This window comes from Sphaerodactylus townsendi, linkage group LG03 (assembly GCF_021028975.2).
Source record: "Sphaerodactylus townsendi isolate TG3544 linkage group LG03, MPM_Stown_v2.3, whole genome shotgun sequence".
NCBI lineage: Eukaryota > Metazoa > Chordata > Lepidosauria > Squamata > Sphaerodactylidae > Sphaerodactylus > Sphaerodactylus townsendi.
The window spans coordinates 127,104,351-127,128,241 of record NC_059427.1 but is presented as its reverse complement, the minus strand read 5'-3'; the positions used below and the strand labels follow the sequence as shown (position 1 = coordinate 127,128,241).

At 45.5% G+C, this 23,891-nt stretch overlaps 2 protein-coding genes across 4 annotated transcripts in view; one reads left to right on the top strand and one right to left on the bottom strand.

Annotated features, from left to right (window-relative positions):
- Positions 1-14,115, bottom strand: part of SLC26A11 (solute carrier family 26 member 11) — a 22,435-nt gene extending 8,320 nt beyond the window's left edge. The window contains exons 1-11 of one of the 3 annotated variants that reach the window (XM_048490463.1): positions 13,926-14,115; positions 12,877-13,183; positions 10,819-11,011; positions 9,899-9,984; positions 7,479-7,558; positions 6,479-6,621; positions 3,332-3,507; positions 2,465-2,537; positions 1,567-1,617; positions 1,399-1,459; positions 278-333 (exon numbers count right to left, since the gene is read on the bottom strand). In XM_048490463.1, the coding sequence (XP_048346420.1) occupies positions 278-333; positions 1,399-1,459; positions 1,567-1,617; positions 2,465-2,537; positions 3,332-3,507; positions 6,479-6,621; positions 7,479-7,558; positions 9,899-9,984; positions 10,819-11,011; positions 12,877-13,068 (1,111 nt within the window). In that variant the 5' untranslated portion in view covers positions 13,069-13,183; positions 13,926-14,115. The remainder of the gene's footprint in view (positions 1-277; positions 334-1,398; positions 1,460-1,566; positions 1,618-2,464; positions 2,538-3,331; positions 3,508-6,478; positions 6,622-7,478; positions 7,559-9,898; positions 9,985-10,818; positions 11,012-12,876; positions 13,184-13,925) is intronic. The other 2 variants (XM_048490462.1, XM_048490464.1) reach the window with 2 other exon arrangements.
- Positions 14,100-23,891, top strand: SGSH (N-sulfoglucosamine sulfohydrolase). The gene is made up of 8 exons (XM_048490466.1): positions 14,100-14,290; positions 16,360-16,520; positions 16,665-16,770; positions 18,616-18,766; positions 19,492-19,648; positions 19,864-19,945; positions 20,685-20,888; positions 21,420-23,891. The coding sequence occupies exons 1-8, from the start codon at positions 14,185-14,187 to the stop codon at positions 21,977-21,979; spliced, it is 1,527 nt and encodes a 508-aa protein (XP_048346423.1). The 5' UTR covers positions 14,100-14,184; the 3' UTR covers positions 21,980-23,891.

Sequence of the window (23,891 nt, the reverse complement as noted above, 5' to 3'; positions counted from 1 at the left end):
CAGAACTTCACCCAATAAGAACTCACACAAAAATGTTCAATGGTATGAATAGCAGCAGATTTTTCTACTTGCTATAACTGTCTATTTCAGGAGAGGCTACCCTATGATTTCTTCTCATGTGTGGTCCAGGTTTCATTCCCAAAGGCATAAGAAGAACAGTTAATGATACGGCATATTTGATATGAAGAACAGTTATGATACGGCATAAGAAGAACAGTTAATGATACGGCATATATGATATACTTTGGCTTAGGTAACAGCAATTAACCATGCCTACCTGTGATTAGTCCTCCTGCAGGGCTGCATACCCCAGTCTGTGCATTCACTGCTGTCCTGTAATACAAACAATCTCTGCCATTAGGGGAAGTAATCTTCCTATAAGGACTTAGGGCAGGGGTAGGGAACCTGCGGCTCGAGAGCTGCATGTGGCTCTTCTGCCCTTGCACTGCGGCTCCACGAGCAGAGCCGCTGGTCCCATCCTTGCTCGCCCTGCAGGCAGCAGGGCGGGCGCACCAACTGCCCGCAGCCGGCTGGGCCGCGCTGCGGGCTTCTCCTCTCGCCTGCCCCGTTTGAGCGGGGCGGGCACTTTCCCAGCGGCCGGCAAGGCCGAGCCACTGGCCCCATTCTTGCTCGCCCTGCAGGCAGCAGGACAGACGCATCCATGCGCTTCTCAGAATGAGTGGAGTAAAAGGTAAAAAACCCCAATATATACAGTGTTATCTTTATTTTAAATGTCAAAAATTATTTGCGGCTCCAAGTGTTTTCTTTTCCCATGGAAAATGGGTCCAAATGGCTCTTTGAGTGTTAAAGGTTCCCTACCCCTGACTTAGGGGAACTGGGAAAAGTGGACTGGTTAAAGAGAACAAGGTCTCTGCAGTGGTTACCTGCGTCCAAAGAGATATTGGTTTTTGCCTATCCAGCAGGCAGTGCTTCTCAAGCCTGAGGTGATTCTAGTGTTTTTCTGCTACCCTTCAAGGCCTGGCAGCAAACCTCAGAATAATCTTCAAGTACCATCTATCCCCTGTACTCCATGTTAACTAATCTAGAGGTCTTATTTCTATTAAAATGCATGCCTCCTTAACCACCTGTACTGGGCTCACATAATGCCGTACAACACATATCAGTAGTAAAAATAAGTACAACTAAACTGTGGAACCTAAAACATGTTAGCTAAGCCCACTTCTATGCATGATCACTGAAATAAGTTGAAATCAGCCGGTGTACACAACTGGGTAGTTAAAGGGTTTTAAAGAAATGCCACATCTCAGGGAACTGATTTTGAGAATGCAACGAAATCGCAGGGCTAGTCTCTCATTCCCTCAAGCCAGCTCACACCTTTAATATAATTGATGCCCCTGTCCTAAGAAGGTGGTCTCACCCACTTTAGATATTACTCACCGGCCAAAGCTACCTGTGACAGGATAGGATGAGACAAACGATCCAAAGAGATTAGTGAAACCTGGATGTGGAAGAAGAGAGATTAAGAAAAAATGGACAGTCCCACTTCCTGGCCTCCCCGGGATCACTTTGAGAACAATGCTAAGATGGGAAGTGCAAAATTCTTACCCATGGCTAACAGCTCCTGATCAGGGTCAATTTGATAGTTATTTTGAGAAGCTAGAAGGAAAGAGATAAATTAAGAGGCTGGTGATACCTGATTTCTTATCGGTTCCTTTGTCTGAGGGCCCCAAAATACACGGCAACAAACAAAGGGGAGCACAACAACCAACAAGAAACAAGGAGCTGTAACCAAGTCCAGATCTATTTCCCATTTTCTCTTTCCAAAGATCTCTCTCACTGGAGAATGCTATATTTTCGCCTTCCAAGGTAGAGTGAAGAAACAGGTATGAACCTTGGAGAACCTTCCTTACTTCAACCCATGATTGTGGCAAAAACTGTGCCCATTTCACACACATACCCGACACTGTGCGAGATGCTTCTGAGCAAAGCAATATTTATTTACTTAATCTGTTCCCACTTTTCTTGCCAATGGGGATCCAAAACAGTTAATATTGCTCTCATCTCCTGCATTTTATCCTCACAGCAGCCCTGTGAAGTAGGTTAGAGTAGGTTAGGGTTAGCCCTGTGAAGCAGGAGGATGTGAATAGTCCAAGGTCACCAAACAAACTTCCATGGTGAGCGCAAATTCAAATCTGGTTCTTCCAGATTCTAGACCAATATAGTCTATCAAATGCTGTTTGTCACCAAGGTGCAAAACTTATGGGCAACTAAAGGGACTGCGGTGGTGGGAGAGACTGCGTGCATGACTTCCATGACTTCCACATAGCTGAACTGGGCCGGGGGGCTAATGTGGAAAATGCCAGACATGTCACGATTCAAATTTAATCTTCCCTTAATCTTCCCCCAAAGTAACTGCCTGGAAACTCAGAGAGCAATAAACCTTCCTTTTGTAAGTCTCAGAGACACAGTTTTACTCATCATTTGGGGCCTATACAGATCGTACCAAATGCCTTGGCAATCGCAACCGTCTCCAGTAGACCCATGAGTGGCACCACAGCTAAGCCAGTTCCCATTGCCTGTAAAGGGGACATAAAAGGATGCATTTATCTAACCAAAAAAAGCACTGTAATGTGAATCTGGTATAACACTCTAACCACTACACTGACTTAAAAAGTGATCATGATTTCCCCAAGGCTCCTTAGCATGTTTATACAGGAACTGAGATTATCTCCACAGATCAACTCAGATCAGAACTGATATCCCCCCCCTTCCCCCCAAGATGGTAACAGTCACCATCTGAAACCAAGAAGAGCAAGGATGAAATGCACAGCCAGGCTCCACCGGGATCCAAATACATCCATGGTGCAGAATACTGAAGTTCGTATGGACTGCCCAGGACCAGAAAAGGCTAACTCCCAAATTCCAAGCGAAGGTTCTGCCTGCATTAAATGCTGAAAATGGACATATCACTACACAAGTCTAAGTTGATACCAACATCCTCACAGTGGCGTGAGGTACATTTGCATCTGTCTGGGTGTCTATCTCACTCCCCAGTGTCTAGATGCAAATGTGCCTCAGTCCGCTGTGAGGTGGGTAAAACATATACTCCACTACACAATCATTCCACCCTGTGCCATAGAAACATATCTTACCGAGACATGCCTCTGAAAATGCCAGCCATAGATGCGGGCAAAATGTTATGAGAAAAAACTACCAGACTACAGCCACACAGCCTGGAAAACCCACAACAGCCAGTATGCTTGTTGCGTTGTTATTTTTTAAAGTGTTTACATAGACAGTTTGTAAATTTTTTCCCTTTCAGAAGAACAGAGAACATATACACCCACATGAATAAAAACCAAATACCTACCTGCACCATCTCTCCAAAGTGGACTGTCTCATTGGCTGTCACTTTGGAGAATGGGGGTGACTGGAAAGGGGGGAGTCCTTGAGGAATTGTCCCTGTGAGAGTGAATGGCTGGGAGCCTGTCACTTGGAAGGAGTAGGCCACCAAACTAGCAAAGAGGACCACCAGAGCATTACGGGCTGTAAGAAAGAGATCACAGCAATGACATTTATAGGCAGAAGCTGCATTCTGATAAAAGAACAAACAAAGGTTTTTCTGTGACTAGCACAAATGCAGCTTTTGCTGTGCTTGTGTATTCACTCTTCCCACCCTTCCCATCATTCATGTAGGGAGACTGAAAACTTCCTGCTTTAGTAAGCAGGGCATCAGAACAGTTGGACCCAGGAAAACGTTTGTTCTCCAGACTGTAGTCTTCTACTTAATCCATCTGAGAATTCCAATCTGTGTGCACCTGGAGAACAAACTGAGCTCCTTGTATTCAGCAGTCAGAGCCTCATTTAAGGCTTCCCGAACCAGGAAGTTTTCAGTCATGTGACACACATAATAGGGGGAGGGAAGCAAGTACACAAGCTGTATTGGTGTACACTGCAGACAAAGCTTTGTTTGTGTTACATTTGAATGCAGCCTGTGATCAATGTTGACTACGCTGCCAAGGCACACAGCTTAATTGGCTTGAGGGTCAAAAGACAATTGCAATATGCACCTGTGAAGAACCTGAATTGCAATATGCACTTGTGTGCCAGAAAACTCAAGGTGGAAAGGGGGTGGAGAAGAGATGAGAATTGTATTTAGAGGAGGAGGAGGAGGAGGAGGAGAAGAGTTGGATTTATATCCCCCTTTCTCTCCTGTAGGAGACTCAAAGGGGCTTACAAACTCCTTTCCCTTCCCCCCTCACAACAAGCACCCTGTGAGGTAGGTGGGGCTGAGAGAGCTCTGTAGAGCTGTGACTAGCTCAAGGTCACCCAGCTGGTGTGTGTTGAAGTGCACACGCTGATCTGAATTCCCCAGATAAGTCTCCACAGCTCAAGTGGCAGAACTGGAAATCAAACCCGGTTCCTGCTCTACAACCACTACGCCACTGCTGCTCAGACACTGGGAGCAAATGGAGCTCCAGTGGCACTGACAATGCTTGCCTCAGACATGGCTGGTAGCTACGCAGATCCAGGAGGCAATTGCAATGTCAGCCAACACCTCAGGAGACCATCTTGGGTGCTTAGGTGGAGAATCACCCTGCATGCCAAACAAAATGGTCTGGTGTTTCACCATTCAGCACATACGCCAAAGGTTGCCTTTCCCAGCACTCTTGATGAGCTCTTTAATATAATATCTCATCAGTGTGAAAGGAGTTTATAAATCATCACTGTGTGTGTATATCGGAACTGGTGGGGTGAAGGGCTATAGCTTTCACACATCCCTCTGGAAGGAGCATTTCTTCTTCTTGTTATCTGCCTGTTTCTGTACCAACAAAAAAGAAAAACAGGAAAACCCCACCCTGCTCCAGAGAAATTTCAGTTCCTCTCAACATCCTGCTGCCAGGGGGGGATGTTTCACAACTGTCAGTATGGGTAATGATTTTGAGCAGCAGCTACTTTAAACATAAAAGGAGCCCAGAGTGTCTAATCTCAGTACTAGAATGAGTGCCTTCTTATGCTCCGAGGTTCATGTTGTGAGACAAATGACAAGGCTTGTGCTAGAACAGAAGACCTGGAGTCAGGATTCAGACCTTTTGGATGTCAGGCAGCTAGGTATGTTAAAAAGAAGGGAAAGAGAGTTGAGTTTCCTCGATTCAACACCCAGCTGCTAAAAGAGAGTATACAGCATGTTACTGTAGTGGGGAAACAGCCAAGATTTCTGGACTCTCATTCTACTATAGGAAAGCACAGGTTGAAAGAAGAAAATGCTACTGGGTGCACAGACAGCTGAGAAACGAGTGGGCAGCTAGTGACTTGGGAGTCAGATAAGAATTCAGGATTCTTTGGCTGATCATTTCTAGTCAGTTTGTGAAATCCAGCTCTGTTGTGGCTTAACTCTTGAAGTCACTTATATCCCCCTTTCTCTCCTGTAGGAGACTCAAAGGGGCTTACAAACTCCTTTCCCTTCCCTCCTCACAACAAGCACCCTGTGAGGTAGGTGGGGCTGAGAGAGCTCTGTAATGCTGTGACTAGCTCAAGGTCACCCAGCTGATGACACTGTGGGAGAGTGAGGCAGAATCTCCCTGCCAAGCTCAGATTCAGAAAGGCTATTCTGTCTTTGCTCTCTTCTCCCTTCCTGCTCATTTCCTGCTTGCCAATACCGCCCAACCATTCTCTGCATCCTATTTATAGTTTTCCCACACTCCTTTGTCCAATCTCTCTTTTCCTTTTTTCAGTTTCATATCTCCATCATCTTTTCCCTTAGGACAATGGACTATTTTGTCCCTAAGCTGTCCTGCAACCAGAGGCATGGGGGGGCGGGGGAATGGTCCCTGGAGCAACACCTGCTTTGAGCATCCCTCCCCACTCCTGTGTCCCCCCCCTTCATGCCTTACTTACCTTAGCTGGCTGAAGCTCTGCTGGCTGAAGTAGCAGCCTGGTAAGATGGGCTGAGGGGTGCCTGGCGGCGGCCCTGCCAGGCCGCCCTTCAGGGAAGGAGGGAGGGGCCACTGCCGGGCCTTGATTTTCCACCCTCCCATGCCTTACACCCAGGACATTTGACCCCACATGTCCCCGTGGGCGCTACGCCTCTGCTTGTAACATAAGCCTCCCTTAACACTCCTGCCTCCCCATATTCCCATGTGACCATGACTGATGTGGAGCTTCTTTGGCCCCAACTCCTTGTCACCCGTGCAATTCCAAGCCCGGCCTCCATTGTCAATCCACCTTTCTTCAGACAGCTGTTTCTCATAGTCGTTCCTCTGCATCATCTTTCTTTTCTGCTTAGTCCCTCTCCTTCTTCTGAACCCTCAGTGACCCCATGTAGCCCAACCAAGCTCATAACATGTACATACTTCACAGAAGCTGGACTGCAGATTGCTTTATTCCCTGAGCAACTGAACATTAAGAGCCAAGATTCTGATTCCAGCACAGCCAATTAATGCCAGGGACTTTGCCATCACAAGAGCAATACAATTCAGCACTCTGCCAGGAAATGCATGTGCTAAAACAAACAAACCTGTTGCTGTTACCCAGACAATCAGCCGGCCGATCCTAACAGACAACCTTTCCATCTGGTATACCCTGGGGATGTGGTTTTTCATTTGGTGCAGTCCTATAAGCATGGTCAGGCAGATCAGCCCAAGAATGGCATCCCCCGCTCTAGACACAAATTATAATAATATTAGTACATGGCTTCAAAGGGACCCCCACCAATCACAACCCTTTTCTGAGAATGGTCCATTCCTAGAGAGCTACTGGACCTATTCCTAAGACAGTCACCCTATAAGTCAAAATTAAATTAGCTATGCATGTCAGAAGATTTGGTTATACCCAGATCTACTTTTAGTTGCTCCTTTATGAAATCATGTGTATTTTAGCATCCTTGCTCAGAGTATATGCCAGAAGTATACTTGATTGGTTCTGCTTTCATGGGAACTGCATGGCGAACTCTGCATACTTCAGAGATATGCAATACAATACATGCATCTATATTCCAACCCAGTACAAAGCACAGCAAGGTTACATACTTACTAGGAATCCGTCTGGTTTCTGTAGTTGTACAAGCACACACCCAAGTCTTATCTTAAAAGGCATCTCTAGCCTTTAAGGAGGAAACTATAGCTTAAAAGTGCATTGTTCTCACACTCTCACTAGCAGCCCAGTTTTCCACTCTTTCTGTCAGGTTCCTACATTCAGGCTCCCTGAAGAAACATTGGCCCCTTCCGCACACGCAAAATAATCCATTTTCAAACCACTTTCACAACTGTTTGCAAGTGGATTTTGCCATTCCGCACAGCTTTAAAGAGCACTGAAAGCAGTTTGAAAGTGCATTATTCTGCATGTGCGGAATGAGCCATAGTTTGGTGAGCAACAAACTGCAAAGGCCTGGCAAGAGTCCAAGAGATTTCGTTTTTCTCAGCCATGTACCTGAAATTGCTTTTATGCATTATCTGTGACAACCTGATAATAAAGTATTAAATAGGAAGGGGAAGACAGGCGTACAGAGATCCATTTACCTTGTCTCTCCAATTTTGGAGAAGGTGTAATACACCTGCAGGAAAAACTGCTGTGGAACATTCCGCAAGCCAAGGAGTGCCTATGCAAACAAATAAAATCCACAAACAAGGCTATGTAGATAAAGAAGGGTAACTATAGGAAGAACTAAGCTGCATGGAACCCTGAGACCATCTGAAACAAGGTAGGTTTGGTAATTTCATGTGCAGTCTTTACTGGAGGCTCTTCTTTTTCCCCAGCAAAAAACCCATGGGACTGTCAGTCTCTTAAGGCTAACCAAGAGGCCCGTGCCTTCAGCTTAAGGGAAAATATGGACTGACAGTGCTTGCTAGCAGAGACCTGTCAGCAAATGTATGGGCAACAAATGAGGTCTGAGTCGTAGCTTTTTCACAGTCTTCCTTGCATCTCAGTCCTAAGCATGCTAATTTACATGGAACATGAAGATGCATTAAAATATGCTTAGGACAGCAGATGTTGGCACTAACCTTAGAATGCATTTCAATTTCCATATATGCTCCAATATTTCACATAATAGAGTATAAAATGTCATATGCTTTAATAAAAATAAACGTCAAAGCTTAAATTAGGCCAATATTCAAATCTATAAATAATCACATAATTCCAATTTTAAATTTTAGTTCATGGTTTTACATGTTTAGATTGGATAAAGATGCACATTTATAATGTAACAATAGTGTTGACTATTTGTAATGTATACCATTATCTATTTTACTTTGTAAAATGTTAAGCACTGTACACCCTCCCCCCCCCCCAGTAAAATTGTTTTTTATGCCAAGTTTCTTCTTCTTTTCTCTGTCAGTCATAGGAAGGCATAAAGGGATGCTTGAACCATCTCTGCTAGAGTACTTCCTCATCAAACAAGTATATTTACGTATGGCTGTTTTCTACTCTACCTTAGCCTCTCTGAAGTCACATCTCAAAACTACTTCTTGGAACTGGCAAGCCCTTATGAGTAAGACAGAAGCTGCTGTGATCTGTCCTTTTGTAAACAGTGGGCTGAGGTCAACCACACAGGAAGTATTTGTGTCACATCACATCCAGACAGGAATGAGCCAAATTGGCTCAGCCGCTAAAAACTCCAAGCGTTGTAAACCTATATCTGAATTTACAGCTAGGTGGAGTTCAGGAAAACATTCTGGACCACAAATAACAAATGGGAACATTTACAGATGGCCCAGTACATGCAGAATGCTTGTTTCTCCGGTCCCTTCTATAATAGACCCCAATACCCAGAAACTCAGGTATTTGTGTGCTTTTCATTTTGCACCGTATCACAAAAGGGCCTCTACTCACCACAGGGCTGCATACATCAATCAATGGGTCTGTCAGCAAGAAAACCAATAGAGGATGCTAGCTAGATCAGATAGACTTCATTCCATTTTTAGACGGAACTCAATAAATCCATATGGTTGACATAAAATAGGGAACAGGAGCCTTCAACCCTTGCATGGAAGGACAAGGGGAGGTCTTTATATCAAATCTATGTCCTTTCTGTTTCCTATTAAGGAGAATACTTGGGTTTGATTGCTTTGGATGTGTGACATTTGAGATATTTTCTCCTCACAAATGTCAGAGCTCTTGCATAAAGAACAACATATCAGAATGAGTTTTCTCGAGTTTTATGCAAGGAGTTTACTGCATTTTTTTAAATTCTGGATCAACCCACTTCCAGCATCTTCCACTAACACCCACAAACTTCCACTATGACACATTTTGGCAGCTGAACATCAGGGAAGATTTAACAAAAGTGTGTCAGAACAGAAGTCCATATAACCAGAACTGTTAGAACAAAGAAGAAGAGTTCGTTTTTATACTCTACTTTTCTCTAACAAAAGGAGTCTCAAAATGGCTTACAATTCCTTACGATTATCTTACCTTCCCATCCCCTCAATGGGCACCAGTGAGGCTGACAGGCCCCTTCCGCTCATGCAGAATAATGCACTTTCAATCCACTTTCACAATGGTTTGAAAGTGGATTTTGCTATTCTGCACAGTAAAATCCAGCTTCAAAGTGCATTGAAAGTTGATTGAAAGTGCGGAAGGGGCCTGAGAGAATTTTGACAGAACTGTGGCTAGTCCAAGGTCATCCAGCAGGCTGCATAAGTAGGAGTGGGAAAACAAATCCAGTTCACCAGATTAGAGTCCACCACTCATGTGAAGGAGTGAGGAAACAAATCTGGTTCTCCAGATTAGAGCCTACTGCTCTTAACTGATTTCATTACCAGGGGTAGGAATCCCAGCCTGACAGCTCAGGAATCCACCCCATCAGCTTCTACCAGCATGGCCACCAATATGCTGACAGAGGCTGATGGGAATTGTAGTTCCTGAACATCTGGAGAGCCGCAGGTTCCCTACCCCTGCACTACACCATGCTGGCCAGTTGAGATGAGGAAGAGTCTACCTTGACCTGGTTGAATCCAATGGTCACTGCAGCAGCTGAAGTGAACCCTCTGATGACAGGGTATGAGATGAAGTCTAGGAGGAAACCTGCAATGAATGGAGAAGAGAAGAAGAGTTTGGATTTATATCCCCCCTTTCTCTCCTGGAGGAGACTCAAGGGGGCTTACAATCTCCTTGGCCTTCCCCCCTCACAACAAACACCCTGTGAGGTGGGTGGGGCTGAGAGAGCTCCGAGAAGCTGTGACTAGCCCAAGGTCACCCAGCTGATGTGTGTGGGAGTGCACAGGCTAATCTGAATTCCCCAGATAAGCCTCAACAGCTCAGGCAGCAGAGCCGGGAATCAAACCCGGTTCCTCCAGATTAGATACACGAGCTCTTAACCTCCTACACCAGGACAGGCCCCAATCATACTTCACCCTGGGCTCCAATGCAATTGCTCAGCCAAATTATTTTTTTACAAATCCATGTACCTAGGAGCACACACATAGGTGTTCTGCTTTGCTTGGCTTCTTGCTGTTCCTAGCCATGGTGAACCTCCACATTCAAAGGCAGCAGTTTTAGGAGGCATCATGTCAAAGCCTTGGTCTCTATGCTCTATTTGTTGACCCTCCATCTCAACTAGTTGACCACCAAGTAAAATAGGATACTGGGTGAGATGGAACACTAGTCTGATCCAGCAGGGCTATTCCTGTGTTCTTTATTGCTGGAATTATAAATGGGAGTAATTCATGGAGGACCAAGGAAGCATCCTTACATCTCAGAGTCCCTCCTATGAAAGCACTGAAATATACAGCAGGAATTGATTTACCTTTGCCCCATCCTCTCTCTAGTCATGTTTTCTAAAGTATCTTGCTCTGGCTAGGGCTGACTGTGGGTTTGACAAATGACTGATTGATCAATACACCACTGGCCACATCTTACCAAGATGTAGGAGCCCCATGACTAACTGGATGCAGCCTGAGAGGAACGTAAGCAGTATAGCATAAGCAGGGTCATGGAATGCATAGGAAGAAACCAGTAGTGACATGATAGCTGTAGGGCCCAGTGTCACATCCTTTGCAGTCCCCAAGAGACAGTAGATGAAGCAGCCCACGAAGGAAGAATAGAGGCCATACTGTAAAAGAAGGGGGAGGGGGAGAAACCAGATGTTAGGTACAGTAATGTAGGAACAAAGGCCAGAAATTACCAAAATAAAGCCATTTTCAAAGGTATCCCACAGAATAGTAAAACTGTTTAATAAAACAGACATCTAGTGAGATTTCAAACACTAACAAAATTATTCCACTTTATCCTTGCTGCAACATACTATCATGCTATCTCTCTGGGATTTTTCAGTAGTATGTCTGGGAATGTATCATGCTGTAACAGAGGGCATTAGAACCAAAACCAAAAGACAGCAAAGGTCTGGGAAAAAAAACTGGAAGTTCTCACTCATTAAAATACAGCGCGCACACACCATGCAGCATATTATGCAACTTATCTTTATGTTATAATTGGACACACATTTCCGGCAAAAAGAGAAAAGTTACTGTACCAATTCAGTTAGTGATAAGAACATAAGAACAAGCCAACTGGATCAGACCAGAGTCCATCTAGTCCAGCTCTCTGCTACTCGCAGTGGCCCACCAGGTGCCTTTGGGAGCTCACAGGCAGGATGTGAAAGCAATGATGCAAAGATAACTGAGGCTGATTCCACATGGGCCAAAAACAGTGGTGTGAAAATGGTATAAACCCTTTTACACTGTTTTAAACCCTTTTACACCGTTTTCACACCATTTTCACACCGCTGTTTTTGGCCCATGCGGAATCAGCCTGTTTTTATGGTCTGCTTCCATCCTGGTAGCTGTTTTACAGATATTGTTTTCAGCTGCTGAATGGTTTCTTAAATAAACATCACATAATTATATTCATAGTTTTTTTTATTGTATTTACAGCAGATTTCTAAACAGCAGATCTCTTAAGAAGTGGCACATCAATGTCCTAGAAGAAATGCACAGCATGCACCCATGTCTATTCAGTGTTCATGTGACTTGGGATATTCTAAATGATGGTGTCATGCTTGAAAAGGATGTTTTTATAACTAGCTTTAAAGAGAAGAGCTGTGATTATCAGGCCAGTTTATTGCAGTGAGGGGCCAGAGAAGACCAATTAATATAGGGCGGGAGAAAACAAACCTGCTAGCAGTGCAGATAATCCACCACAACCTCACCCAGGTAGATACATCCCTCTAATCCAGAGGATGTCAAACGCATTTGTTATGACAGCCTGATATGACATAAATGTAACTTTGTTGGGCAAGGCCCCAAGAGGGGGGTGCTGCCTTAGCTGTGAACCTACAGCAGACTCACCAGCCCAGATCAGCACCAGGGGCCAGGAAGGACGGGCTGCCTCAGTTGGCTCACCGACTGGATAAGCCCTCTCAAGGGGCCTTATCCAGCCCCTGGGTCACATTTTGACACCCCTGCAATAACCCATGGCTCTAAAACCAAAGAGGAACCCTAGGGTATCTGACCAGAATAACCCATTAAGAGGATCAGAACAGGGCACAAGAACTTTGAAACAAGTTCAATGTTTGTTAGACTAAGGTACAAAGATCAATTGTTCTCCATTGCCAAGAAGGGTTTACACAGCTGTTTAACGAAGCACATAGCTAAGCCATGGATACGGCTGCTCCTGTAGTGTTAATGTTGTTTGTTGCGTCGACAGTTTAAGAGATGAAAGACAAGTTAGTAAGAATCAGATGGCACTGCCAGACTGAAATTGCTGGCTCATGCTAAAAAAGGAGTGAACTAGATCTGCTGTGTGCCATTTATCTCTTGTTAAATAGAAGTTTCCATTAACTGGATTTAGGGACCAGCTCTAGAAAAACATAGGTAATCCCAGCCAATCAGCCTTTGCTGTGTCATGGACACACGTGGCAACATGTCCATCAACTGGACCAAGTGTAAGCATTTAGGCGGCATGCTCATAAAAGCTCACCTGCATCGGGAGGCCTGCCACCTCAGCGTAGGCGAGAGCTTGCGGCACGACAGTCAGCCCCACAGTGAGTCCAGCAATGATATCGAATTGCAGCCACTGCAGAGAATACCGGGGAAGCCATCTTAGCACTGGCAATCTCTTCTGGGCCATTTGGTACCATCGATCCTGGCACCCCTGGTTTCTCCCTGCCATGACAGGACTTACAATAATTCAGGCCAATTCACTGGGGGTCCAGTCATAATGACATCTTGGAAGTTTCTCGAGAGCATGGGTGCAGTGAAAGAGAGGGTGTCATCGGAAATGGTCACTGCAAAAAATAAATAAATCCCACTGTGACTACAAGAAGGGTATAGATACACCAGAGAAGAATTGGACTATCCGTGGGCTATGTTCAAGTGCCTACATGTTATTCATACATTCCAAAACTAATGTCTAAAACAGATTATGTGGTCAAAATGTTGCTCAAATGATCCCTAAGCAATCTTCCAGGGGAGAAATAAGCTCCAGAATCCTGCAACATTAGAACCAAAGTGGTCCCCTGGTATGATGAGCTAAGGGTCAAGTTCCTTCTTAGCTTTATATCCATGCCCCAGATGTATTCTGATGCAGATAAAATACACCTTCTCCTTTCAGACTTGTATCCTTTCATATCTATAGGCCTTTTTGCATTGGCAGCCTCAAAGATTCAATCTAAGATCATATGAAAGGAAACACCATGTTCCGAGTGCAGCATAAGATACGTGTCCAATCTTAGTTCAGATACATGGGAAGGGTGAATCGAAGGTCCGAGGGTTCCATGTATTTCATCTTTAGTTGGTAAAAAAAATATTGCATTTTATCTTAATTTATATGTTTTAATATTGTAATGGCCTATGTGGTTTCACAATAAAGTCTTACTGTACTGTACTAGAACCAACGTGGCGCAATTCCAAACTGAGACTCAGGGTTTCTAAAAAACAAGCTAGGAAACAGAGTTACAAATACCATGTCTGGCAAAATGTGATCGCAGGAGCAACCCTAGGCTCACTGAGACCCAACAACCGATTTACCTTTTCATGAGCCTCTCCATGGTCTCCAGACGACTTTCCCCAAGGCGCCTCGACGACCCGATTCCCTGCGCCCAGATTACTCGGATTCACCGCACTCCCGGCGCAGGAAACTCCCGATCGGACCATCCCATCCACGCAAAGACTCTGACGCGGCTTGTGACCCAGATGCGAGGCGGAGCTGCAGCTGAGCGGAGAGCCTGCCCCTTGCCGGGCGGTGCCAAAGCCCCTCTCGTTCGCAAGGCAGGGGCTCAGCCACGGGATGCGGGCGCTTGTTGCTCCAAGGTGGGCGCTGCTGTCTCTGCTGCTGGGATCCTGTTGCACCAGGAAGCCGCCTGGCAGGTCTCGCCATGTCCTGCTCATTGTCGGTAAGCGTGGGGATCCGGGACCCCAGGCCGGCGGGCCGTCGCTCTGTAGAGAAGCATGCAAACAAGGGCCAGCCAGATGCTCCTCGTGGTTCCTATAGTCACGTGACTCCGATCCAGAAAGCAACGCACGGGACAGATAAATATCCAGAACCCTGGTCTGCAGCGTGGTCGGTCTGGGCTAGTCCGGGAGACCCTCAAGTAATATGAGGGTCGCTGTGCTGAGGAAGGCAATGGAAAACCACCTCTGTTAGTCTCTTGCCTTAAAAGCCTACTGGTTTCCATAAATCCGGCGCACTGAAAGCACAGGCTAGATTGTGGTCAGACCCCAAAGTGGGCCGCCTGCCACTTCTGCTGGCGCATCCCACATCTTTCCTCTGGGATGGTCGGTGTCTGAGTCATCTTGTCAGTTCAGCTGCTCGCTTCCTTATCTAAACAGGCAGCATGGGCACCAAGCCTTCAGGATATCATGTGACCATTTTTCGGCTGGTATATTGACTGTACAAGATACAAAGAATGTGGGCAATGGGTATAACCAGAATACTGAATAGAACACTACGCCCACTGGCTCAAATATAAATTACAAAAGAGGATTAAAGTGCACGTGCAGTTTTAATAGGTGTCTGGTGCTCTTATGCAAACATTAATAGAGGTACATAACACTTACAAAGATACAGCAAAAAAACCCCAACTGGTGGCAATTTGCCCACCAGAGGGAGAGTGCGTTTAAGCACAAATGGGATGTCTCCCGACCCTTAAGGGTAATTATCCCTGAGCAGAGGATAACCAGCAAATATAGCAAACATCTCTTATGGTCTGCTCAAAAGTTGTAAGACTTAATTAGCTCACTGCATGAGTCATAAATAGTCTTTTATTTTCATATTATGGATTAGAACTGTCAGGGGAAAAAGGTGAAGCTTTGCTTGTGACCATTAAGAACCTGTGCAAGAGAGCAGGGCCGGAGCAAGCGTGTGCCCTGCGCCCCCTGCCACACCCCCGCCTGCCCCGGAATGTCCCCGCCACGCCTCCACACAGGTGAGCACCCAGTGCATCGCGCGTGCCCCTGCCCCCTTGGCGTTATGCCACTGCAAGAGAGCTGGTATAGTGAAGCCTGCTGGATGACCTTGGACTAATCACAGTTCTCTCAGAACTCTCTCAGCCTCACAAGGTGTCTGTTTGGGGAGAGGAAGGGGAGGAGTTTGTAAGCCACTTTGAGACACCTTACAGTTGAGAAAAGCGGGGCGTGAATCCAGACTCTTCTTCTGTGTCTGGATGAGGCTGTATTCTTGGGTGGAAAGTCTCAACCATTGTTCATAAGAAAAGGAGAAAATGTTTGAATGGTATTGAATTAGAAGTGAGTGATCCCATATGCTTTAGTGTTGTGGGTCCAGAGCAAACAGGATTGTGAAGGATTTAGAACTGTAAGATCTGTGGCATTTTTCTCCTCTATTCCGTTAATTCTGTAGTTTCTTGTATTTTCTGCTGACTAAATTAATGGAACCTATGTGTTTAGTTTAGCAGTGGGTGACTCAGACTCTAACATCCTATGTTTTGTGACTGTGACTATATGCTTGTCACGAGACCATCTGGGAACAATGTAGTTAATGTAGAAGAAGAAGAGTTTGGATATATACCCCCCTTTTCTCTCCTGTAAGGAGACTCAAAGGGGTTTAAAAATCTCGTTTCCCCTCCCCCCCCCACAACAAACACCCTGTGAGGTGTGGGGCTGAGAGAGCACAGAAGAATTGTGACTAGCCCAAGGTCACCCAGCTGGCATGTGTTGGGAGTCACAGACTAATATAGTTCACCAGATAAGCCTCCGCAGCTCAAGTGGCAGAGTGGAGAATCAAACCCGCTTCTCCAGATTAGAGTGCACCTGCTCTTAACCACTACTTACTGGTGCTTCTGTCATGGCATAACCTTTGGGTGAGTTGCAGGGGTTTGAATCGGAGATCTTCATTCAGCTTGAGCTACAGAATTCAGACCTATTCCCAGCTGCATAAGGATGGGAGCAAATATGCTGAAGGCATCACTGTGATCTTACGGCTTGACCTCTCACCTCTGCATGACAGCTGATGATGGTGGTTTTGAGAGCGGTGCATACAACAACACATTCATCAGCACTCCACACCTGGATACCTTGGCCCAGCGCAGCTTGATCTTCCAGAATGCCTTTACCTCCGTCAGCAGCTGTTCTCCCAGCCGAGCCAGCCTCCTGACAGGCCTACCCCAGGTAATGCTTGTCAGATGGGGAGGGGGGAGAACTTGCAGGGCAAGCAAATGGCTCCATCCTTTCCTGTGAGCCTGGAACTTTGTTGCAGAAGATCCTTTCTTTCTAACTTCTGCTCAAACTGTAAATGATTCTTCTTATCCACAGCACCAGAATGGGATGTATGGGCTGCATCAGGATATACATCACTTCAATTCCTTTGACAGAGTTCGTAGCCTTCCTCTGCTGCTCAGCAAGGCTGGGATCAGGACAGGTAAGCTGCCCAGAGAAGCAGAATTTCTCCTCCCAAATTCACTGGGAATTCAAAATGGCACCCTGTTCTAGTCCCTTGTCTGGAACACACCTTGATTAAACTCTGCACTTCATGGTTTTACAGAAATGAGCTATAGGAAAAGAAGACAGTGTCTCTCTGTTTTGTATATCACGGTGCTCTCTCCACCCTGATCTGGATGGCCCAGCCTAGCCCAGACTCATCAGATTTTGGAAGCTAAGCAGGGATGGGTCTAACTACTATGTTTCCCCGAAAATAAGACCGAAAATAAGCCCTATCATGATTTTTCAGGATTTTTGGAGGATGCTTAAAATATAAGCCCTACTCCAAAAATAAGCCTGGTAGCTACAGATCAGGATGGTGTGATCCAGCAGGGTGCTCCCTGCCAATGAGGATGCAGCTTGCATCACACGTGACAGGGAAGCAACGGGGCTGCCGAGAGCCCGCCTTAATGAATTGTGAAGGTATCGTACTTCCCCTGAAATAAGCCCTACCCCGAAAATGATCCCTAATGCATCTTTTGGTGCAAAAATTAATATAAGACCCTGTCTTATTTTTGGGGAAACACAGTAGTACTTGGATGAGAGACCACCAAGGAAGTCCAGGGTTGCTATGTAGAGGCAGGTAGTAGTACACCATTTGTTCATCCTTTGCCTAGAAAACCCTTTGAGGTCACCATAGGTCACCTGCGCTTGATGGGACTTTCTGCCATATTCCCTCCGGTATTTTTCCTACCACTGATGTCAAGGCAGGAGCTGCAATCAGCCCTGCCATAGAGCCTGCCCATTCCATAGTAGAACAGCAGGTTGAATACGGTATATGCCATTCTTGACTAACTTTCACTTGGTGAGTCTTCTTGTACAAAACCTCAGGTCTAGAGACCCAACTATAAAATATACTGCATTGTCTAGGAAGATTGTACATGTACAAGTTGCCAATTCTGTTCTCAAAGTTCTGTTCATTATTTCTCACTTTTTCCTGGAATCTTAAAGGGGAAGGTGGTTTTTAGTATTTAGGCATCCTGCACTATTCATATATGTTTGTGTGTATAACATCCATAAAATTATACCACTTGGGGTATAAAATGTACTCAGTGGGAAAAGCATCTCCAGGTGGAAGGGGAGAATTTAAAATGGGGCTTAACTGGATGCAAGGCTCACCAGAACTGAGCTTCTGACCAAGTTTTCTAAGCCAGAGACTCTGGCTTGGAACTTGTGAAACAATAAAATTCATTCTGCATGTGTGTTTAAAGGCAGTGGCTCAACAAGGGAGGCCAACAAGGGCAAATCCTGTTCTCCCGCTGAAACAAAGCTTAAGCACAAGTGATTGCATTTGCTTTTTAACTTGTCTTTATCCCAGCCTCTCAGCCAGAATATAATTTGTAAGCCCCTGGGGTGGGCGGTATGGACCTGTGTTTTGGTTTATATTGTAATGAAAAGTTCTAAGTGTCCAGTGGTACTCACAACAACAACAACAACAACAACTTTTATTAGGCATATAAACATATAACATATAACATTGTTAGGCATATAAACACAGTGGTACTCCATAAAATAATAGTCATAATTTGGGACTGGGTTATGCGGTTCCAGCCTCAATAGACACCTCTCATTTTTTAAAGTATGCCTTGTTTTAAGGGAGGCAGATTTTGGGAGGCAATCAGTAACTCAAACGGATGAGTCTGCAGAGTTGTGCTGGGTTGCTCTGGAATGTATTTGCCTGCTTTTTCAGGTCAGAGCAGCTGATAATTTTACTGGGAGAATATTATATGCTTTGATCAGCTTCTTTCTGTTTTTGTCTCTGACTGACTGTGTTTGTCTGCATCAGGGATCATTGGAAAGAAACATGTTGGACCGAAGACTGTGTATCCCTTTGACTTTGCCTACACTGAGGAAAACAGCTCTGTCTTGCAGGTGGGGAGGAATATCACTCGGATCAAGCTGCTTGTTCGGAAATTCCTCCGCAGCCAAGATGAGAAGTAAGATCCCAGCATCTTGGGCTAAGATATCTGGGTACATTGCATCAAGGCATCCAGATTCAGTGGGTCAGACACTGAAAAAGTGCAGAAATACTAGGATAATCCAAGGCCTATGGTTAGAAGAGAGTCCCTGGGAAAATTGGGGGCAGTCCTTTGGCTTGACATCATAGAATGGTAAGGTTTACAAGGAGAGTTCAGTAGTGGGACAGACATTAAGGTAACAATTCATAACATAACCATGTTTGGGGGGGGTGCTATCTGGTGTCTGCAGCTTAGGGCTAAGGAGCATCTTCAGAACTGGCTGAGATAGCTGTTGGTTTCCAGGGGCAAAACAAGGCCAAGGATGGGATTACAGGTGGATGTGGTTTGCTGTTCTTGGCAGTGCTCAGTAATAGCAAAGCAGGCAGATTGTGGATACACAACCAGGGAGGCATTTGCCAACACTGTTGGTCGCAACATAAAGCAGAAAGACCACAGTAGGACTTTGGGAAGCCTGGATAACAGATTTGGGGAGCTGCGGTGTAGGATTGCAGGAGACCCAGCAAGGGGCAATAGCGGAACAGGAGTGGTTTAGTAGAATTAAGACTGGAATGGGTGGATGTGGGCAATCATACAATAGGTGTTCCAGAGTACTTCTGTTAAAAGGGGGCAGAGAATATACAGCAGCATGAGACTGTATTTGAATGACCTTTGAGTACATTCACACCTGCCTTTTCAACTTTCAGGCCTTTTTTCCTCTATGTTGCGTTCCATGATCCTCACCGCTGTGGCCACTCTCAGCCCCAGTATGGAGCCTTTTGTGAGAAATTTGGCAACGGAGAGACTGGAATGGGCTGGATCCCAGATTGGAAACCCCAGCATTACAGCCCAGATCAAGTGCAGGTGTGGATTCACAGAGCACTTGCATTTTGCATAAATGTGCAACCCTAGTCTTCTCCACTTCAGGAACAGTACAGAAGATTGTGGGAGCTTTACCTGCATTCCTGTTGTGGACTTAGCTGTTGCAGTTTCTTTGTTTGCCAGTGTATTTTTTAGCATCCCTCACATTGCAACTCAAACTTCTGGTTAACAGCTGCTTTTCTTTTCTGCCCTCTCAGGTCCCATATTTTGTGCAGGATACACCAGCTGCTCGTTCCGATTTGGTTGCTCAGTACACAACCATTGGGCGCATGGATCAAGGTATTGCTGCGTTGGAGAAATCTTGCTTGTGGGAGTGGAGGAGGAGATTCGAGTTGCAGTATTTTTGAAGTTGACCAGAATCCCAAGGGTTTAGTGAGTTTTGCACATTTGATTATACCTAAGTTGTTAAACCTAAAGCAGCCATTCTAGGCAAGCATCTGTTGTAAGGGAAAGAATGGAAGTTAAATTCTCTTCAGTGAGACTTTAATATAGATATGCAGTGATGTTTCAGTGCATTCATGAATTTTGGAATCTTAACTTTTAAACAAGTGTGTCACTCATGTGGCTTTAGGTAGAGCATTAACGTGAAGATAGCAGGTCTTCGAGGTGGGTAAAGAACTGCTTTGCTATTTCCAGCATTTATGGTTATTCCACGTAAAGCATAAGCATAAGCATTTTATTGTCATTGTGCACGCACAACGAAATTTACAGCAGCATTCCTCGATGCACACAATTTCAGACTCATACAATTTCAGACTCATGCAATTTCAGACTCATACATCATCATAAATGGAAGTATCAGCTAATGATATCTGAGCAGTTGATGGTAAATAGCTGTAGGTTTATCCATTTGTCTGTGGCTGCTGTGTGGATGTTCAAAGAGAGTCTGTCCACAAGTGAGACAGGTATTATGAAGATAAAGGCTTTTCCTGCTTGTCATCTGGGCAAAGTAAATGATAGAAATAGGTGTAATTCTTTAGTAAGCACCACTAATTCTTTCTTTTTCTGGGACATGCAGGCATTGGCCTTGTCCTGGAGGAGCTACACAATGCTGGCTTCAGCAACAATACTCTTGTGATCTACACATCAGACAATGGTATTCCCTTCCCCAGTGGCAGAACCAACCTGTATTGGTCAGGCACAGCTGAACCCCTCCTCCTCTCTTCCCCTGAGCATCCTGCACGCTGGGGACAGGTCACCAATGCCTATGCCAGCCTTCTAGGTAAGAGCTGTTACAAAATGTACATACTTGTGTATTTGCATTGTGGGTGGAGAAATAAGGAGTCAAAGGTCTTGGAGGGATCAGGTAGAAATATTTATCTTCAGGCTTTATGGAGCACCCTCTCCTTTCCTGTACGCCATCATGTCCTCCTTGCTGCCACAGCAATGGAATGATATGCTGCATTCAAAAAATTCTGCGCATGGCACTGCAGGCTCTCATGCCCACTTGTTTCCCATTCTCATGAGCAGTGGGAGAGAGAAGTATGAAGTAGGGGGCAGCCCAGGTAGCAACAAGGGAAAAGAATCAGGGTTAGAACCAGCTCCTAGGTCAATATTCTTGGGGAGTCACAAACAACAGATACTTTCCCAGGCAAAGAAAGGGCCCATGCAATAGTCTTGGGATGGAATAATGGGCTTTCTCTGAGGCCTACCTGGTATCCAACCTAGCACTGTCTTACCAGGTTGAGTCCTATGGGCAGGATTCCAGCCCTGCCACCTGGCTCATATTTTCTTCTTTTCCGTCCCTCTGCAGATATCACCCCTACTGTTTTGGATTGGTTCTCTGTGCCATATCCCAGCTACAGCCTCTTTAAGAAGCGGAAGGTGCAACTCACAGGGAAATCCCTCCTGCCAGCCTTATTGTCAGAGCCGTCATGGACGACTGTGTATGCAAGCCAGAGCTTGCACGAGGTTACCATGCACTATCCCATGCGAGCTGTGCAGCATGGCCCCCTGCGCTTCATCCACAACCTGCAGAACCGCATGTCCTTCCCCATTGACCAAGATTTTTATGTTTCACCCACGTTCCAAGACCTGCTGAATAGGACTCAGGCAGGGCAGCCCACCCACTGGAACAAGACATTGCACTGCTACTATCACCGAGAACGCTGGGAGCTGTATGATCACAGCATGGACCCCACTGAGAGCAGGAACTTGGCTTCTGACCCTCGCTACGCTCAGGCTCTCCAGGAGCTCCAGGGGCTGCTGTTGAAGTGGCAGTGGGAAACAGATGACCCCTGGGTGTGTGTACCTGATGGGGTCTTGGAGGATAAACCCAGCCCCCAGTGCCGGCCTCTCCACAATGAACTGTGATTTTAATTCCTTACCCCTTGCGGCTGCTATTGCTTCTCCATGCAAAACAGAGGCAAAAGGAAAAGAGCTAAAGAAGACTTCTTTACTTGCAAACTCTGCATTATGTAGAACCAAATACTTATGAGGCTGCAGGTTCAGGAAGGAGCTGCTGTCAAATGCCAGATCGTGGTTTCGGCTCACAAAAAAGAGAAGTGCCTGCCAGAAGAAGTGCCTACCAGAAGTGCCTAAGAACTCAAATTTATACACAGATCACCCTTTCCAAAATGTTTGCCATCCAAGAGACAACTACCAAATGGAACAAAACATTCTGCAGGCAACACTGCCCTATCTAGATCAACAGATGGGCTCGGTTCCCCAGACTGCAGGTTGTTTATCAGCACCTTTCTAGGAATTAGAATAGGATAGCGCAGAGCTAGCTTAAAACTTCATAAAGACACAGATTTGGTGCTCTCACAACTGTCAGTAGCGCACACACATAGGAGCATCATTTTGAGAGCACTGCCTCCCCAGATTGTAGCATATGTGGAAAGCTAGTGAACAGACTGGTAGCAAGCTGAAAAGGAAGCAGTTCTCTGTCTGTATGCTGGTGTGGTAGAGGCACATAAAACAGCTGATCCATATTAAAAACAATCTATTCAATTGGGCTGTTAATCCTGGAATAAGCAGCCATGTAGTTGAAATCACAGCCTGGGGAACAAACAGGGAAGTGAGTGGTTCTGATGCTGACGTTGCTGGTTCTGAGCAGAGTGCTTCAGTGAGTCATTCCTTTCCTAAAAGCAGCAACTGGAAGAGCTGGGGATCCTTTCCTTACTTTAGTTGTTCGTCTTTTCTAACAGAGAAGGTGAGAACTCCCTCAGATTTTTGTCTCAAGGTCGCTTTTATACACACCAGCAAGAGGTGGAAAACATGTACAAATATTACCAAGAATTTTAATTCAACACCATTATAATTCAAAAAGAGCCATCTATTTACATGCTGCTTTATAAAATCAAATAAATCCCAACACTTATTTTATAAGCTTTATCTATAAAATCAAACTGATAACGTACATGGCAAATGGAACTGAGTAAGAGACAAAAGCTATAAAACTTTGTGGTTTTTTCTCTGTACATTATCTGCAATCTCATATTCACACTTGTAGGATATTAACTTGTTGACAGGCAGAAGGATTCTGGGATACCCAGTACAATAAAGTAAAGACCACATGGTCTCAGAGATTTAAGGAGACTGTACTGCAAATAACACAGGAGATTCACTACTTGTACATTAACTATTTGTTAATTGAGATTCACTATTTGTACATTGTACTTGCACTATGGGCCATTTTAAGTTAAAATAAAATAGGCTCTTGACAGAGGGGAGGGCAGGTGGGGAACTCCCGCCCTCCTCCTCCCAGGAGTGTGCTCCCACACCAGCTTCTGCCCCAGCCCCAGCTGGACCTACCCAAGGCCACTGCTCCTTGTCCTTGGGGTCCTTGTTTGTGCCTGGCTTGGAGGAATAGTGGGTGGTGTGCCATGAGATGAGTGCCAGGCCTGGCGGGAGAGCAGCTTGTCACCACTGTACTGCCAGGCCCGCTTGTCAGTTGGGGTGAGGGGAGGGTGGTAGGGCAATGGGGAGGCTGCTGCTTGGTCTGGTGGTCAGGGCAGCTTCCCGCTGCCCTCCCTGCTAGGTCCAGATTGTTCCTGGGTCGGGGGGAGGTGGATGGGGGACTGGTTGGAATGTGAGGGACACATGGATGTGCAGGACTCACTTTGTGAATCCCAGGGACCACCCGTGGATTTGAAATGCATCAAGTGACACATTCCCGGCCCGCCAGTTAATTCCTTGACAAAAGACGGCAGTGGTACTTTGTGAGATCTTAAAGTATGTTCTTTTTAATGTGAAATATATGTATTAAAATGTTTCATTTTAA